The 19,738-nt window shown below is 40.4% G+C and overlaps 1 protein-coding gene across 1 annotated transcript; it reads left to right on the top strand.

Annotated features, from left to right (window-relative positions):
* Positions 1-2,614: 2,614 nt before the first annotated feature.
* On the top strand, positions 2,615-19,555 carry LOC114799197 (trichohyalin). The gene is made up of 28 exons (XM_028995601.1): positions 2,615-2,766; positions 3,888-3,954; positions 4,769-4,866; positions 5,014-5,074; positions 7,091-7,210; positions 7,535-7,795; positions 7,995-8,087; positions 8,694-8,801; positions 9,934-10,024; positions 10,114-10,222; positions 10,328-10,369; positions 10,439-10,531; positions 11,270-11,361; positions 11,482-11,608; positions 11,717-11,821; positions 12,557-12,745; positions 12,818-12,880; positions 13,115-13,198; positions 13,460-13,552; positions 13,720-13,863; positions 14,873-15,102; positions 15,988-16,126; positions 16,223-16,306; positions 16,396-16,607; positions 17,118-17,144; positions 18,113-18,185; positions 18,314-18,535; positions 18,638-19,555. The coding sequence occupies exons 2-28, from the start codon at positions 3,891-3,893 to the stop codon at positions 18,773-18,775; spliced, it is 3,162 nt and encodes a 1,053-aa protein (XP_028851434.1). The 5' UTR covers positions 2,615-2,766; positions 3,888-3,890; the 3' UTR covers positions 18,776-19,555.
* The last annotated feature ends 183 nt before the right edge of the window (positions 19,556-19,738 follow it).

Here is a 19,738-nt window from a genome sequence, read left to right on the forward strand (position 1 = left end):
ATAGGAATCATTAATCAATAATCAAAACGATGATAAGTGCTGTGTTGGGTCCGGCCTGCAGTGTTACAGAGTAGTTTAAAAATTACGTATGTGAGTACATATTTTAATCCAAAACATTTGATCAGAGGCTGGTTCTTATTGGCTTCTGTGGTTTGCAGTTTTGATATTTTGTATTAAGAGTCAACACTCTTTAATATAGACTTTTTATTGTGTTGGATCGCCTCTGTTGTGGCCTTTTTGGTTTTTGGAAGGGGGATTAGTGTTTTTTGTTTTTTGGCAGAAGCACTTTGGGGGTTCATTTCATGTCCAGGTCTGTAGTCAGAGACCGAACTGAGAAGTAAACGAAGAATGTGTTGTTCCTTACACATGACCTGCTTCAGCAGGAACCAGTGGGATTCAGTTTGAAGGACAGGGCTGTCACCTGTAGAATAAAAAGCTTTTCTGCACTTGAGCTGAAGGACTTGATAGGACGATGATATGATATTTAACACTTTTCTTTTGGGGAGTTTATTCCCTTGCATTTCTTTAATTGGGTTCATACTTGAAGATCATGTGCATGCACATCTTTCTGGTGAAGTTCATCGTAATGAAACACACATGCTGACTCGAACCGACATTATGTGAACAGACTAGTGAAGGTAAATACTGGATAACGATTCCATCGATTCACTACACTTCTGAAGGCAGCAAGATTAGGGATCTTCGAATCTGTACCATAGACTCTTAATACATTATGGACATACTATGCCTGTTTGCTGTCATGCTGTGAAAGTGAAAGTGAAGTGATTGTCACACGTGATACACAGCAGCACAGCACACAGTGCACACAGTGAAATTTGTCCTCTGCATTTAACCCATCACCCTGAGTGAGCAGTGGGCAGCCATGACAGGCACCCGGGGTGCAGTGTGTGGGTACGGTGCTTTGCTCAGTGGCACCTCAGTGGTATCTTAGCAGATCGGGATTCGAACCAGCAACCTTCTGATTACGGGGCAACTTCCTTAACCGCTAGGCCACCACTGCCCTGTTTGGAGCAAGGCACTGATTAATGTGGAATAATCAAACTTAAAACTATTACAAGAATAAAATTTTACGTGGTATTTAATTTGGTCAATAGAATGGAATGGGGAAAATGGTACTGTCCCTAGAAGACATCAGCAGAGACCCTAGCGTCATACTTGCTTCACTTTTAATTTGATCCATGACATCCAGTTTGTATTTACAGTCCTTGGGGCAGATTTCCGCTAATGCACGTTACCTTTGGCGTGTACCTCAGACGCATACACTAAAGTGTGTTAGTACGTAATATCAACTAGTACGTAGCGAGGTGTACAGTCATATGACCTGTAGTCACTACTAGCTCATGGTATCTCATGTCCTTCGTAGAACTTCTTAGTCATTAACACTTACTGTAGACAGGAGAGAGATGCTTTAATATGCGTAAAATTTCTTATATAAAATCACAAAACACCTTGTGAGTCGATATTTTTTTCGAGGGCCGTTTCTTAGTCGATGATGTGTTTGGGATGAGTTGTAGCAATACTGATGTGTGATTTGCTGGGCAAGTTGGTTTTCAGTGGAGAGACAGAACCAACCAAAGCATCTGCACAGTGTGCACTGTAGCCTGAGAGTTGTTTTCTTTTCTTTCTTTCTTAATTAGTATTTTTTATTAAAACAAGCCTTCCACGCGAGAGTCACAAACACATGACAGTCTTTACCTTTCCATTTCAGACTTCCTCCCCCCACTTTTATCAGCTTCAACTCTAGCTTTAGTTAACAGTGATTGTGTGAACACCATTTGCATCCAATTAAAGTGTATAGGCAATTATGAAATAGATTGGAATGTGAGTGCATTAAAATTCTATTGTACAAATGTGTTGCTGAATATCTGAACATGTCCTAATGGCTTTTTTCTAAGCTCCACGCTTATTGTATTTTTTTCTGTGTGTGTGTGTTTATGTATGTATGTGAATATTCAATATATATATATATATTGAATTAATTGTGATTGCATATATATTTCATAACTGCCCATGTATTTTTACTGCAAATGGTGTTGCATATATTCCTGTTGCATCCATTGTATGTATGCACATATTTGAAGCAGGTGTGTAATGATGAAGATGAAGCTGTTCTTCATCACACCTCGTCTGAGTTAAGCCCTGACTCTATGATCCGTTGTGCCACTTTGCTTTGTTTCTTTCTTCAGTTTTCCTTGACTTTCTTTTTTTTGATTTTGCGAGGATGACCGGCTCACACACTCCATCTCTCATGCTTGTGATGAGGTGTTTCTTTTTTTTAAGTTCCCAGCCTTTATTTATACAGTAAAAATGTCTCAGTGACCAACACAGTGACAAATGGAAATAAAAAAAAAGTTTTATTTGTTGAAAATGGATTTGTCTTGTCTGGCTTCTCTTGCAAGTCTCAGAAGCTCAGTTTTCATCATGTGTGGTTACTTGTTACTACGTTAACTATTTCTGCTGGTCCCATAAACAGTAAGCTGTGCTTTTTGTGTTTGTGGAGCATAATTTTGTACAGCCTGGAATTTACACCACATTTTACATTTTTAATACAGATTAAAATTAATTTCAAAATACCAGCAGGGAATTCATTAAAAAACCAAGCTACCCGGATGTTCTCCGTTTCATTATCACCTGTCGTTAAGAACAGTCGCCCCGCCCCCTTCCGGTCGGCGCAGCGCGCGGCTTCTGTTTGATGGTTGCCTGGAGACGCCGCCTCACGTCAATCAAAGCGGCAGGACGGTCAAGGTGAGTCGCGTTCTAAACGTTCTGAAATGTTCGACGTTCTATGATGTAAACGAGATGCTTATGGGAATGGGTTATGACGTCACAGTTTGTAGTGGACGCCAAAAGCATAACACGGATTATGTAGTCTTCGTGCGCTGCGCTGACGCAATAAAAAAAGAAACTTTTAAAGTTGTCGGGACATTCCGTCTAGACTAGTGTCTATACCACTAGTTTCAGGGTTAATTGTTGTAAAACAGCATAGTTATTTGGGTGAGAATTGTGAGTCTGAAGCCTGGTCTCCAGGGCAACATTGACTTTAAAGCATTTTTTCTTCTCCTGGGTCCATGTTTTCAGTCCATGTTGTTCAGTAAGAGGACGTCAAACATTCCCAAATGTGGTGCATATATTTCTTGTCTGGAATCCTGAATGCATAGAACATTAAGCCTAATTTCATCCATATCTAAATAATAATAATGTAATTGTACATTGGTATGTGAAGACTCAGTGTGATATATTGTATGCCCCCTGTCCTCTGCATCTTCCTCTTCCGCATCAGCCACCTGCATATCCTCCTCATCTCAGCAGCTTTAACTCTGCCACCTCCAGCTCTGCCTCCTTTTGTCTTTTTGTAGCTGCCACCATCTCCAACCCATATTACATCGCTGGTCTCGCTACTGTCTTGTGAACCTTCCCTTTTACTTTTTCACAAATCATAAACAACAATTGTTAGGTCGCTATAAATACTCACGCACAAACAGCATATTACAGTAATAAAAATGTGTCCCCGTACGAATGAAAGGTACAAAGAAAGCTAAACTGCAAACAATTTTGTCAGAATATTGCAGAATACAGAATTCCCTCATTATACATTAGCAGAAAGAGCAATGAAGTCCCCACAGCTCCGTTACCCTTCTGCTCCTCTGTGAGATTTGATCCAAAATTGTTGGATTGTGATTGAGGTTAATCAATGGTGTTTCTGAAATCTGGATAAATCTAAGTATATAATTTGCATTATAAATATAGACATATTGTCTTTTTTTAGTTACTGTTAGGAAGATTTAAAAATCTGCGGGTTTAGTGTAAGTGCTCGACCAAATTCATTGACAGACCTTTCCTTTATAATTATATCTGTAATTTTGCAGTATATGGCTCAAATCAACTGTATTAAAGCAAGTGAGGATGAAGACACAGATGAGTTGCTCTGCACAGGTCTGTATTATATGATTGTGCCATTGTAATTTTACAATGATCTGTTTCGATATTAGGTATGGGCTGATATTTGTATCAGTAGAAACTGAATTTGAATCGAACATATTTGATTCTGAATTGCTCAAACTGAATTGGAATTCCGCTTAAATTGAAACTGCATTTTGCCATCCCTAAAAATGTAACACAATTTTTTTTCCCCAATTCAATTTCAGTTCTCACAATTCAATTTCCGTTTAAATTCAGTTTCCAACAGAGCTCATTTCCACATTTTACGACAGCTCTGCAGGTTGCATTAAAGTGGAACTTCCTGTGGAGGAAGTGCCAGCTGTGCCAGGCAGTATTACACAACAACTGGGGACCTGCACTGGATAACCGTCAAATAAAACAAAACCAAGCAATCGTTTGTGTCCATAGTTTATTAATGTTATTTGTCAAACGCAGTTCCTGACTGGGACTAAATGTCGATGGCAATAAACGTTAACAAATGTTTTTTCAGGATTCAATGCAGCAGCACTTGATCACTGATCAGCAGAGCTGGTGTCACAATTAACTGTTTGTGTCTGAAAAAAGATCGTCCACACCACAAGCGTGTTGATTCCATGCCAGCCATTTCAAAATGCCCTAAAACACATTCTGTGTCAGTTCATTTTTACGTAGGATTGTCCCTGGCTATGATGACATTTACATCTGTGTCATAGGTCAGACCCATACAGGAAGTAAACAAAATGTTGACAGTACTAATTATAAGACATAAATTAATAACCTGCTGATATGTTTTTGTGATACAGTTTAAAATCTTTTTTTCACCACTCAGTCCATGCAGATAAAGAAGCCCATTTCTGTGCCTCTTTGCCTCGGGATCAGTGTGATCTCTTGCTGGACGCCATTGATGCCCATCTTAGTCGTATGCAGGTCAGACAACTGGGATTTATCACTTCTGGCCTTTAGTCTTTTTTATTTTTATTTTACAACTTAAATGTAAAAAATGTAGAATTGAATTTTAGGAGCTTTAATCATATCATATTTAGACTGTTATCCTTACTGTGTGCTTGTACATAGACACATAGACATGACCAAGGGAAAATTTGGAGCTACAAGAGAGAAGAGTTCATTAAATCAGGTAATAATGTTAAAATTATCTTAACCTGTCTGCCTTTTTATGTTTAGTCTCCTTTTGCGTGTAACAAAAAAAATTGTTTCATTCAAAAGATCATGAATACATCAATCAGCCATTACATAATTTTTAAAACTAGTTTGTATTACTGTGTCTTAATATGAAACGCCAACACGAATTTACCTGCTAAGCAAAGCCTATTAAGGAGTTATATATAAATAATAATGATACGTAATGATAAGGGCACCCCCTCCTACGTCTATAGAGCTCTCTTCACTATAAAATAAGCACATCTCTGAATGGTCCTAAATGGTCCTGAATGCTCTGAATAGAACCTGTCAGCTACTGGCCTAGACAACAGCCAATCAGAAAAATAGCAGCATTGTGTCTGGGTAAAATGCAACACAACCACCAATGAGAAGGCATCCTGGATGCAGAGCAAGTCATCTTCTGCTTTAATGTTACAACACATTCACAGCTTGTTTGACACAATGACAACTTGTCTGCTGTTCGAGAACGTTGCTGAACGTCTATAGCCTAACCTTTTACAGCCTGTTCACTGACATCTGTTCAGTAGTCTCGGACATATTTCATTACCACTAGATGACTGACATATTATTATCACATTATTATCATGTCTCTCTCCAAATAGTCTGAGCAATTAATAACAACAACCAATAGTAAAATTATTAATGAAACACCCCCATTCCTCTCAAGTTTTGAAGACAAGTAAGAGTGACATTCCAATGAACCCCACCACTACCCACCATTTTACCTGGTAGTTTGGGGGATGGTTGTCAGGGTTGCCAACCATCCCGTATTGTCTGGGACATCCCAAATATGGATGATTTTGATTTGTCCCTTCTCGGGGCAGCTCCAGTTCCGTATTCCAACCACAGCCTCACCAGCCATGAATAGACTACTGTAAGCACGGCAAAACTCATGCGAACGTTGCTATGAGTTATAGACTGTTTCAGGGTTGTCATCCTGCCAGATGATTATATATAGATCTATTATTATGACCCGGCGATATGAAGCACAAAAAACTGCAGATCCCATAAATTACCGCTGCACTTGCCTTGCCGTACATGATCTTTACACTGCAGCTGAATGTGCACAGGAGCAGTTTCCTCTAGGGATGGGCTATGAATGAATGTCTAACACAAAGCTATTCAGGTTCTTGTGAGTATAACTACAGTGAAATTTACTGCAATGCAACACCAAATTTAATCTTCCAAATTTGTTAGGGCTGACCCTGGTTGTGTCTAGATGGTTGGGACATGAATTTGTAGCACATCCCACAGATGCTCAATTGAATTGAGATCTGAAGAATTTGGAAGCATTATTGTAGTTTGTCAGGGCGCATTATTGTACTGAAAGAGGGCACTGCCATCAGGGAATACTGTTTCCATGAAGCAGCAATGTTTAGGAGACAACAATTTACCAGGAGAGCGTTGCTGGTCAGTAGTACACACATCACCATACATGCCAAAAGAAAATATGATTCACCACACAAACTTCTTCCATTGCTCGCTGATCCAGGTCTGATCCCTATGTGCCTTTTGTAGGTGCACGTGGAGAACACGGGTCAGCATTGTCTGCAGCTACACAGCCTCATACCCAACAGTGATTCAGGTGTTTTGACACCTTTCTACCAGAACTAGTTTTAATGTTTTAAGCTATTTGAGCTTAAGTAGTTAATTTATTGGATCAGTCAACACAGGCCAGCCTGCACTCCTCCCCAGAATCTCTGACTGGTTCAGAGATATTTTTAGTTGGACTACTTTTGGCAGATCCTGATCATTCCACACCAGGAACATCCCATGAGAGCTGCAGTTTTAGCTATCTAGCATTACAATTTGGTTTTACAATGTCATTACAATGTCAAAGTCACTCCTTATGCGCACATCCGTACACAATTTCTTCTGCTCACACATCAACTTGAAGGACAAAACGCTCAGTTTCTGTCTACTTGTGTGAAACCTACAAGTAACCATGACAAACCCTTCTTCTCTGTGACAGCTCCCCTTACCAAGAGTCAATGTCTTAGCAAAGATACTGGCCTGGGAGGCAACAGTCCACACAATGACAAAGATGCATCTTGCCTCAGTATGTCCTCAAAGACTCAAGAAGTGTGTTCAAGTGAGCACTGCAACTTAAAATCTCTATTTATCATCTGTACATGATAGCGATAGCGATAGTAGCGATAGCTGATCGCTACACATTATTGGTAATGTATCTTGTACAGTAAATCAAAGGTAATAAACTTTTAAAATACATGCTTTTAGAATATATGTAAAATCCAATAGTTAAACCGTTAGAACTTCTGTAATGTGTCATTACGATTGGTTTTTACATAATTAAAATATTGTTTTTAATTTAATATCATCTACGTCATTACTAATGTAATTTTAGTATTCCCTTATGTTTATAAAAAAGTGACTGTTTTGTATTATTTTATTCTAGCCAGTAGAGAGGGAGATCTCCGAGGGCAGGTGGAGAAAGGTCTGGTGTCCCCCGGAAAGGATGAGGCGGAGTCCAGGACTGAACAGTGTCTCTGGAGGCTGGAGAGGTTGCTGGGCAGGGCTGAAGGAGGGGTGGCAGCTCAACAGCCCGTCACAGACAGCATCTGCACAGAGGAATTCTCCAAGCGCTTCAAAGAGGACATGGTGGACGTGGCAGAAAACAGCCAGCCTCGGTCCTCTAGATGCAGGCTTGACATCCTGGGTAAACTGATTTGACAAGTGGATGCAAAAGATCCACACCAATTTTTTTTTAATCCAAAATAACATTGTTGAAAACAGCAATTTTCAAGCTCCTTGGTCAAGCCTGGGTGTTATGTTTTATTCTGCATATTGGGAACAAGTCTGTTATTTCTTCACTTTAACTTCATTAGTTCACTTTTCTGCTGTTTCTCCCCTGTCAGCTGTAGACACTCCCAGCATCAGAAGTGAAACAGACTCTGTTGCTAAGGACAGCAGACATCTTCCTCCCCGAACAGCTGTCAGGCACCTGGCTGGTACATCTTTAATTGTTATATAATATTTATTTTAAAGTTAATGCTCACTTTGCGTTCAGACTGTATTCACACACAATGTGAATGTGAATCATTCAGTTTCACAATACAGAGTTGACAGGAAGCTATAAATAAATTGAACAGTTTTAGTTTTATATAACAGAAAGAGTTCTCAGGTCCAGAAAAGTTTCCATAATTGGAAAAAGTTCATGCAATGCAATGTGTGTGTGTGTGTGTATGTGTGTGTGTGTGTGTGTGTGTGTGTGTGTGTGTGTGTGTGTGTGTGTGTGTGTGTGTGTGTGTGTGTGTGTGTGTGTGTGTATATATATATATATATATATATATATATATATATATATATATATAAACATTGAATTCTTTTGTGTTGAAAAATCCTTGTTGTAATACATATGGAAATTATCCAAATGGAAAAGAGTGAGACTTGGTCCTTTGACTTGAGTCTTGTCTGAGAACAAGTTCATCTATGCCTTTCTGTGAACATAGCAGCGCCATGAGCTCATGTTTAATTGCATTTTGTTGAGTGACAGCATTCATAGTGACGTGAAGGCAGCAGTGAGCCATCACCTCCTGCTCTTCCTGTTCTGCTAGGAGTACCAGTGCAGAGTTTTGATGCGGTCACCGTAGACAGTGAACTGGAGTCTGTGCAGACTGAGCGAATCCGACTGCACCTACATGACGCCCTAAACAACAGGATGGGTAAGCAAAGGGACCTTCATGATTCAAATGAACTTTAATGTATGTTTAAATGTTTAAATACACTACTCACAAAATTTAGGGATATTGTGAGAGACTTAGTGGATGTCATACATTTTTGGGGGGATAGGGAGGCAATTGTATTAGGGTGATAGACACACCTCATTTTGTGTTTTCCATAATTGTCTAATTGTGTACAGGTATGTCTTATATTAGGGCCAATACCAAGAGACAACCTGTCAATGTCAATTTCTATATTCTGTTGGTATAAAAAGCTGGTATTGTCAGTAAGTCATTCCAAGTTCATCATTCAAACAGCCATGAACAAACAACGTACAACATTATGAGGCGTCTCATGAGGAGCACGAGATGTCACTGTCAAGCTGTCATTGCAGCAAATGGTGGAAACACCCACTACTGATATTGTTAATTCCTGTTCTGAAGACAAGGGAGGGGTTATTTTTTATTTTTAACTTTCACATTCACTAAAAGTTGTTATATCACACGTCTCTTACTGTTGTTTTTTTATATTTCAATAATTTCTTGTTTAAACTTTATAATTATTTTTAATATGCAAACTTCTGCCCTGTGGTGTATAGAAATAATTAATGGGAATACAGTCAATACTGAGAATACACAATTCTTGCTGGTGTCTTCATCCTGTAAGTCGCTTTGAATAAAAGCGTCTGCAAAATAAAGTAAAGTAAAGCAAAGCAAAGAAAGCCGCCACAGCCGCCACAGGTGCAGCTGTGGCGGCTGTGACAAAACGAACAACATTATGAGGCTAGTGAGGAGCATGAGACGTCGCTGTCAAGCTGTCATTGCAGCACATGGTGGAAACACCCACTACTGATATTGTTAATTTTTGTTATTTGGGGCTGTTATTGTCTAAAATGAAGTTTCTTCTAATACATTATTAGTAATATCAAAATGGACTTATTTCATTAAACCCTTATTGAGCAGAAAGCCTTAAACCGTCCCCACACACTGCTCACTAAGGGTGATGGTTAAAAGCTGTTGTGTATCACAATGACAATCACTGCCCCTAGTAGTAGAAGTGGTAGTAGAGGAAGCTCTGAAGTATGTTAGCATGCTTACGAAACTGACTCACTAAGCAGTTAATTTGTTGGTGTAGGATCTCATTCCGACTGGAAGAACTGTAGAGACCGTGCTTCTTGTGGAAGTCAGCACACTAAAAAGCATCGCTACAGTAAAAAGGCATACAGGTATTACACAGCCTACTTGTTGTGTAACTCTGCTTTCCAATTAAAATGTACATTTTCACCTGTTTTCCTTTTTCCTAAATATACTTCAGTTCTGCCGATGAAACAGAAAACAGTGAGGATTGCCACATCTCGAAAAATCCCAATGCAAGACCAAGACGTTCCAACAGCACCCTTCAGAGGAGACCAAGGACAAGCAGGGTAAAATGAAACTGGCTCAAGTGTGCAACTAAAGCAACAGACTCTGGATCATCATTTTACTGACTATTATTCATTACTGATATTTTATGTGGCTCGTTTGAGAAGGACAGGCGGCTCTTGGAAGAAACCCTTCTTGCTCTCAGAAAGGTCTGCTCTCTGTGATAATCCAACATTTGAGGGAATGTAACAGCAGTCATTTTAGTGTTATCTGTGCAGGACTGTGAGAAAGAGGAGAAGACGTTGAAACAGAAACAAGCTGAAATGTGTGAGACTGAACGCTCCCTGACTGCCCTCCTTCAGCAAAAACAGGTGCTGATGAGTCCTTTTTTTTTTTTGATAGTTTTTATGAGATATTTCTGTATTTTTAACTATTATTGATGAAGTCTGTACAACTACTAGAATACTGAGATTTTCTCTGTGCATTATTCTTGTGATGATTTATCATATAAAAATAAATTATTCACTAGTATTACAATCACATTCCAAATGTTATTAACTGGTTAAACACATGGTGTATCCACAATGTACTGAACATAGGAAGGTGTATATTAACTGACAGTCACTTTACATGGCTGAAAATGTGGCTTTGAACACAAAATATTTCCAAAACTTTGTGGAAAGGATGCAGTAAATGTTCCTGTTCTGAAGGCAAGGGAGGGGTTATTTTTTATTTTTAACCTTCACATCCAGTCACAGTTGTTATATCACACGTCCCTTACAGTTGTTTTTTTATATTTCAATAATTTCTTGTTTAAAGGAAACTGTAAAAGAACAGCATTTTGTTTATTGTTATCTTAAATATGCAAACTTCTGCCCTGTGGTGTATAGAAATAATTAACGGGAATACAGTCAATACTGAGAAACTCATTACAGGTGCAGCTGTGGCATGTTCATAATACATTTCATACTGTATACTATTTTTGAAAATACACTGTTGTTGTGTTCACCGTGGTGTGTATTTATAATTTTTTTGTATAATTGTGTGTAAACTCTTTAGTCTGTGTTCTGAATTTTAACCACGTTTATTCTGTGCTGTTTCTGTGCCAGCATGTGGTGCAGCAGTTGGACTTGATCAGGACTGAGGTGGAGCAGCTCCAGCTCTGCATGAGAGGAAATGTGGTCCAGGCTGAGGGCAGCAGGTATGGTGGCCCGTGAGAACACTGTTTACTGCATTCCGTTTCAGGGACTGGTGCATTCAGGCTGACTGGCAGGTAGAAGAGTGTTTAGGGTGTCGTCATGACCTCTGACCTCTGCTACAGACATGAGCTACAGAGGCTACAGTCTCAGAGGAACTCCTGCACGTTGGAAGTTGGGGCTCTGCAGGAGGAACTGGTCGTGCTGCAACAATGCAGAAAGCTCCTACAGGACCGAGCAGATGCTGAGAAGGTAGTACAGACAACATGTACCTATCTTTACTTTCTAGTTCATTTAAATGTCACTCACCATATTAAAATTATATGAATTATTTTACTTCCAACCAATTTTCTTTTCTAGATTCTGAACAATGCTCATCTCGAGGTGCAGCAGAGTAAGGATGAAGTGAAAAATCTCCAGGAGAGGTTTAGAGAGACCATAAGACAGAAAGCAGAGCAGGAGGAGGTAGGATTTGCACTATTTAGACTATTTCAGACAGTCTACATAGAGACAGAATGGGATCTAAATAGAAACTACCAGAATATCAGGTCAAGTTGCAACCTCCTAAGGGATACAAATATAAGTTGGGTGTTTGAATACAGTACCAGTACCAAAAGTTTGGACACACCTACTCATTTTTTATATTATAGAATAAAACTGAAGACACAGGACCAAATAAAACATGTGAGGTTAAGTAATAAATAAATTTAAATAAAATCTCACAGCAAAGCATTTCACGCTCTTGGCTTCTGTCCACCACCTTAAGTTAGATAATGGGGACGGTTTCCAACAATTCTGATGGTTTATGCTGAACACTTTCTTATCATTCACTCATGTTAATGAGCATCTCATTAAGCGGCTTTTGATGAAGACAACAGTGAACAAAGCAGCCATGATGGTAAAAAGAGGCGACTCTAAAAAAACAGATTCATCAAACATACTTCACTTTCTCCTGATACAATAAATACTAAATATGTTTCTTGCATTGGATCCCTCAAAATGGCTCCATATTAGTCTCCATAACCTCCACAGAGTAGGTGCATCCAAACTTTTAACGATTAATGTATTTGTGAATATCCTAAATAAAATCTCCTAGAATTATTAAAAACATATTTTTAGAATTATTAGAAACCGAGCACTTTAAAGAACCCACTTCAGATGTTGCCTTTTATTACTGTGATCTTCCTTCCATCTTTTAAGTTCTTACAGAGTGAATTGAAGAAGAAGGAAGACAAATTAGGGGCTCTCGAGCGGATTGTGGCCCAAAAGGAAGTGATAATGCTGGCGCTGCAGGAAGAAAAGAACTCCCTCCACCTTATGGTTGCTTCACAGAAAGACGAGCATCAAACTGAGTTGTCAGAAGTTCAGGAACAAGCACTGAGAGAAAAGGTACAGTTGTACAGTGACAATAGAAAAATGACCCGCGGTGTGATGGTGCTGACAAAGAATTGTTTTCTTCAGGAGGAAGAGCTGGAACAGCTGAGGTCAGCGTCAGCTCTCTCCCATGAGAAGGAACTGAAACAGGTGAGGAACTGAATAGGACAATATAATTTACCGTTATTCAATTAAATAGCAGGGTAATTAATGGCGAATTCTTTTTTTCACTGAATGAATTGTTCCTGTAGTTAAACTCCACACTGCTGTTATTTTGAATACACCACATTTAATGAACGAGACAAATACTCCAGTTACCGATGTTGCACTTATATATTTTTAACACAGCGGTCATTGAACTGTCACCAAATGTCATTTCTGTAGGTTAAAGACCAGGCAGAGGAGATGAGATCAGCAGCTCTGAGAGAACACGTCCTGCTCATTGACTGCCTTCAAAAGAGCATCCAGGTCACTGTCATCATCCCACCAAAGGCCAAAAATTCATGACTGTGGATATTAACATGAAAATAATAGCTTACACTTAAAAAAATGGTAGAAAAGCATTGTCTTCTGTTGCCTTCTTTAAATTTGAGCCTGATTTATGGTAGAAATTGTGGGGAAAAAAACTGAAGACACAGGACCAAATAAAACATGTGAGGTTAAGTAATAAATAAATATAAATAAAATATCACAATCTTTTGCCTGAATCCCTGTCTTGTGGGTTACCAGATGAAGGATGCAGAACTCCAGCGTGTGCTGGAACAGCAAAATGAGGTGATGGGGAGGCGTGAGGTGGACCTCAGAACAGAGATGCAAGGAATGGTAAATGGTATTTTTTCAAGAAGGATGCTGAAGGATATTTCTATTATATTTAAAAGTTCAGCATTGCGTGGACACCAAAATAATCATTTCTTTGCACAGAGGAATGTGCAACTTCTACTATACATATGTCAATAAACACTTTGAATCTTGAAACTTTGAATCACAAGGTGCTGCAGCAGGAACTGGAGAGGTGGGAGATGCAGAAGGAGGCTGAGCTCCAGGAGCAGCGTGAGAAGATGAGGGAGGAGCTTCTGAAGCAGCAGAAACAGAGCCTGGTTACGCTGCAGGACAAAGTGGCTGAACTACAAAAAGTGAGCGAATTAACTGTAATTAACCCAACCTGACACAGAGACACTGTACACAGATGTTTTTTTTTGCATACTGTTAATCTTCTGGCCCTGGCCAGGCTGCTGATGCAAAGCATCTCTTTTCAGGAAGTTTACATAAGTATAACTACAACAGATAACTCACTAATGACTGAAACATTCTATCAATTAAAACTAGAGGACAGCATTCAGAGATGTCAGCATGTTTATGAGTCTGAAAGAGCGCAATGAGACCCACAAGAAGAAGGGACAGTGTAAACATATATAGGAAGCTGGTATACACACATACACTAACCAAGAAAATGTGATGAGGACGGGATTTCTAAATACTCAAAATGGTTGTGGAGTTTGTATGCACTGCCCTTGTCGCTGTAAGTTTCCTCAGGGTTCTCCAGTTTCTCAAGGCCAAAAGGGATGCTCACTAGGTGGATTGGTGACACTGTATTAGCCACGAGTGTGAGTGTGTGAGTGCATGGTGTGTGAATGGAGGGCTGGTGAGTTATAGGCCTGTGGTTGATTGAGATCAGGTTGAGCCACTGGTGGCAGTGGTGGCCTAGCGGTTAAGGAAGCGGCCCCGTAATCAGAAGGTTGCCGGTTCGAATCCCGATCTGCCAAGGTGCCACTGAGGTGCCACTGAGCAAAGCACCGTCCCCACACACTGCTCCCCGGGCGCCTGTCATGGCGGCCCACTGCTCACTCAGGGTGATGGAGGACGAATTTCACTGTGTGCTGTGCTGCTGTGTATGTGACAATCACTTCACTTTGACTTTGACACCATTTAGACCAAATACAGGACTTCCAAAAGTATTCTCTTATTTATTACAAAAATAACTATATGATAAATCATTTTTATAGTAGTGTACTGAACATGTATTGTACTGAACATGTATTGAACATGTACTGAATACAGATTCTGAATGTTATTAAGAATGCGTGGGCTTGACTATGCTTTCTCCAAACTGGCTTATTAAAACCCGTATTACTGTGCTAATAGGTGCATCAGAGAGAGGTTGTAAATCTGAATCAGAAACTGCAGCACGTACAGGAAGAACACAGGGCCCTGCAGGATCTGTTGGCAGATAGAGAGCGTGTCCATCAGGGGGCAACAGAAAGTCAGGAGCAGCAGCACAGGCACTGGGCACAGGAACTGGAGGCTGAATTCCACGCACTGCAAGTCATGCTGGGAAATGCAGACCACACGACGATTTCAACTCATCTACTCAGGTATCCTTTTGAGAACCATATTTACATTTGCATTTAAGGCATTTGGAAGATGCCCTTATCCAGGTTGACTTACAATGTGCTTTCATGTTACCATCGATGAAGTGATCAATTCTGGTTCACTAGGACCCCCAACTATGAATGTAACCTTTTTATTTTTATCTATACAATAAGAAGGTTCTGACCTAAAGGGGAAGTTGTATTCACATTAATATTATATTCATATAGGAGAATAGTCTATCACACTATTACCCAGTCATATACACAACCCTTCAATTTATAAATGTACTTTTTTCCATGAAAAAAAAGAAAAAAACACGAAGAGGGTTTTATTTATTATTTTTTCATTGACACTGGAGCTCAAGTCTAATTGTTGCTGATAAAGTTCCTCTCTACATGTATGCAGATATTTGAAAGTGAAAGTGAAGTGATTTTCATTGTGAAACGGTGCAGCACAGAACACTGTGACGCAATGAAATGGGTCCTCTGCTTTTAACCATCCCCCTGTGAGTAGTGGGCAGCCATGACAGGCGCCCGGGGAGCAGTGTGCTCAGTGGCACCTTGGCAGATCGGGATTCGACCTGGCAACCTTCTGATTACAGGGCCGCTTCCTTAACCGCCAGGCTACCACTGCCCCACACATTGTCTCCGCCTCAGATAGACCTCATAGGCTACGATACTGCTAGTGCGACAGAAATATTTCCAGTGACCAGAGTCATTTACAACATCAACAATGTCTGTACTGGAGTTTTCACAGATTTGATGTCTGTTTAATGCACCAAACAATAATTTTTTACCTCCCTTTTGTGAATTCCTGGTCTTTATAATAAAAAACTTTTCTAAACTTTTTAACGGCAGTTTAGGTTTTCAATGCCCTGCTTTATTTAGGATCGGGAGCACCTCTACAATTGACCAGGCCGTGCAGGCTCTGAAGGTCATCAGGCAGCAGCTCCAACAATTCATCATTAGTCTGCAGCAGGAGCTGGACTCCCAGAAGCGAACCTTTCAGCAGCTGACCAGAGACAGGGTATAGTACTGAACATCGCCAAAACCCATCTTGATATCATCTAAGTTCTGTATTATGCTTAAGTCCCCTTATAATTACTGTTCTGCTTGTAAAAAGGAAGTTCAGCTGCAGCTTCAGGAAGAGCAGATGCTTGCAGAAAAGCAGAGGGCACTGGATGCACTGCAGGAGCGTCTCGTCCAGGTATCATTTCAACCTCTTAAATCCATTTAACTCCATCACACGGAGACAAGTATACTTAACCCTTAACTTTATTACGTGTCTCCATCAAGGAGCACATCGAAGAGCTGAGCAGCTTTAGCCGAGCGCGGATGAACAGGCTTGTGGATGCAGAGGAGGGCGTGGTCCCCTCTCTGCGCAGGCAGCTTCAGGCTAAAGACGAGGAGTTGCGACAGGTGCAGAGGAGCATGGGACAGTGGAAGGAAAGGACTACTGAGCGCCTGGCACGCAAGCTTGAGGAAGAGCTCATGTCCCAGCTGGAAAAGTATGTGACCTCAAGGGTCATTTTCTCTGACAGACTGCCAGATTCACACTACAGAAGTTAAAGACAACCTCTCTTGTCTGGAATTCATTATTATTAACCCATTATTATCCAACCCTGTTGGAAATAACAGAAAATACTAGAATTCACATGATTGCTTACATAGGGTGGTAGTAGCCTAGTGGGTAACACACTCGCCTATGAACCAGAAGACCCAGGTTCAAATCCCATTTACTACCTTTGTGTCCCTGAGCAAGACACTTAACCCTGAATGTCTCCAGGGGGGAGGGGACTGTCCCTGTAACTACTGATTGCAAGTCGATCTGGATAAGGGCTCCGATAAATGCTGTAAATGTAAATGCACATAGGCCACCTGAGTATTTTATATTATTATTTGTATTATTTTATATATTGTATTATATTATTTAATTTGTTTTACAACTTCAAATAACCTCTTAAGAATAGTAAGGAACAGTGGCATGATTTTTGATGTTTCCATATTACTATCCACAGACACAAAGCAGATTTACTCAGGAGGAGGTAACAGTCTTGATATTTCAGTATTAGCAGAAACTAACAGACCTACACTAAACAGAAACTAATGCACCTTCATATCTGGACATGAACCTTCATATTTAGAGCTAAACACAACTCTACTGGGGTCCAGTGACAGTCCTAAACAAATCATGTCCCACTGAACTGCCTTCAGTTTCTTTAGGTGTTGTGACAGTGGTCGTTGTGAAAATGTTTCGTGACGTCCTTGGCCGACTCCACCCAACTGATAATTCAAGCTTATTAAAGTGGAATTGAGTTGAATGGTTGGGATGATCTACTGGACAAAGTCTGTTTGAGGATTGTGACTGGCTCTGGCTTTAAAGAAATCTGCACTCACCGGCCACTGTATTATGTTTGTGTATTGTTAGAAATACGTTTGCAGCTACTGTCGTGTAGAGTTTGTATGTTATCCATCTTTTTCAGTGGGTAGCTGCTGGGGTGGTGGTGCACACTTGCGATTTGTAGAATTTAGGGAGATGGAAATAGGACATAGTACTCACAATTATGTGTTTGTTAGTGTCAATTGACCTTTTACTATCAATCATTGAGTTTTTGTAAGCATAGGATCCCTGAATGTCTACTTAGCTAACAGGCCCTTTTCCACAGAGGCGGCCATGTTGTGCTGCCATTTTTCTACCTCACCCCAGAACGCTGAGAACGGTCCCACACCTAAACCATATCTGATTAGCAGTGGTTCTTTGTTAGTGATGTGATGCATGGCATATAAGCTGTTAAGCTAATGAACTATAAACTAATTGACCAAACATCTAATAACGCGGCCGCTGAGTGTAGGTGACCGCTGAAAGTGTACAGATGTGTGTCATGCCTGTTCTTAATGAGACTGTAGTTTGCAGTGTGGATCTTGGCAAGTTATGTAGATGCGGTGTTAACTTCCACAGCTGAACTATTTCCATATGACTGTATGGTATGACTGTTCTCTGCCTTTTCTGAAGGAGCGAACGAGTTGAGTCAGCCAATGAGAAAAAACCACAGCGTCTGGAGTCGGAGATGAGGAGACTCACGACGGTAAATATTAGCGGACAGAGCAGAGCAAAACACTCTTATCTAGGCGGGGATGTTGCAGTGATTGGATATGTTGGTAGGAGCAACCGCTAATTATAAAATGAGCTGACCGACAGCCTCTCTTCCTTCAGAAGGCCATCGAGAGTGGGGGTCTACGTTCAGCCTCCTCCCCAGCCTTGCTTGTGAGTGATCCTCCTGAAACGCCTAGGATCCAGGAACTGGCCTCATATAAGGTGCTGCGCCACCTTCAGAGCCGCATCCGCCAGCTCCATACGGACACCCAAATTCACAGGCACAGTCCCTCACATCAGCGTCCGGGCTCAGGAGAACTTTCCGGGTCCTATCTGGAATTGGTATGTGTTTTCTTTGCACTTTGTGGATGTCACTTGTCCACATCGATATTAAATATATGTTCAGGGTGCAGATGTGAATACCAGTCAGTTGTTTTTCTGTAGATCGTCCCTGTACAAGAAAGACAATGCCCCGGGAGTCACTCTGGAGGACGGAAGAACTTGTCCAACGGAGGAACAAAAGCAGAAACTCAGTACAATATTAATTACAGTAGAGGCACCGCTGGGTCCCACTGCACGTGAGGACTGAACTTCAAGGGTAAATGTCCCCGTGGCCACGGGGACACTGCAGCCAGAAGCAGCGTGCTCAGCAATTAGGTTTTACTGCTGGTCTAAAGGTTAAGCTGAGCTATGGGCTAAACCATGTCACCATGACCTTGTAAAGCTATGGTCATAGTAAATATGTCACTTTGCTGTTATATGCAGAGAGGTGACAAATGAAAGGAAAACATTTTGTGTTTGTATGTAGTATGTTTGAGGGACTGGAGGGATGGATACCATTCTACTGAAATATATTTTTTCCTTTGTTATTTGCTGTTATGATGGTGCTGGAGAAGCTGAAGAAGATCACTGGGTTAAGACCAGTATGATTTACATCCTTTTCAGACTCCTATCAGCCTTTCAGTAATGCTTGTCTCATGGATGGAGGTATCATCATCCTGGATGACACTCCTCCCAGCGCAGTAAAAATGTATTATCAGTCAATAAAATTCCTGTAGATTTACTGTAACGTCCCCATTCATTCATTCACCTTTTTTCTCATGACAAGCCTACAAGGCATAAAAAATTATGACATTTCTTTTCTGCAAGATCTGTAGAATTATTTTGGTTTTGTACAATTGTAGAATGTAAAAGGGAATGGAACCCCATCAATAGTTTTGGGCACCCAATGTGTTTGAGTGGAATGAACTTCCCCTTGAGGTCAGAACAGCTCAGTCACTGAGTATTTTCAAACGACAGCTCAGGACCTTCCTCTTTAGAGAATATTTAGATTTACTTGTAACCTTCTTATTGTCGAACTTGTGTACAGAATCTACAACAGAGTGAATAAAATAATGTATTCATAGTTGGGAATTGATCTCTTCATCGATGGTAACTTGAAAGCACATTGTAAGTCGCTCTGGATAAGGGCGTCTGCCAAATGCCGTAAATGTAAATGAGTTCTCAGGTACCTTTTAATTAAGGTTCCAGGCCTTAATTTGCTTA

Source organism: Denticeps clupeoides, chromosome 11 (genome assembly GCF_900700375.1).
Source record: "Denticeps clupeoides chromosome 11, fDenClu1.1, whole genome shotgun sequence".
In the NCBI taxonomy this organism is placed as follows: Eukaryota; Metazoa; Chordata; class Actinopteri; order Clupeiformes; family Denticipitidae; genus Denticeps; species Denticeps clupeoides.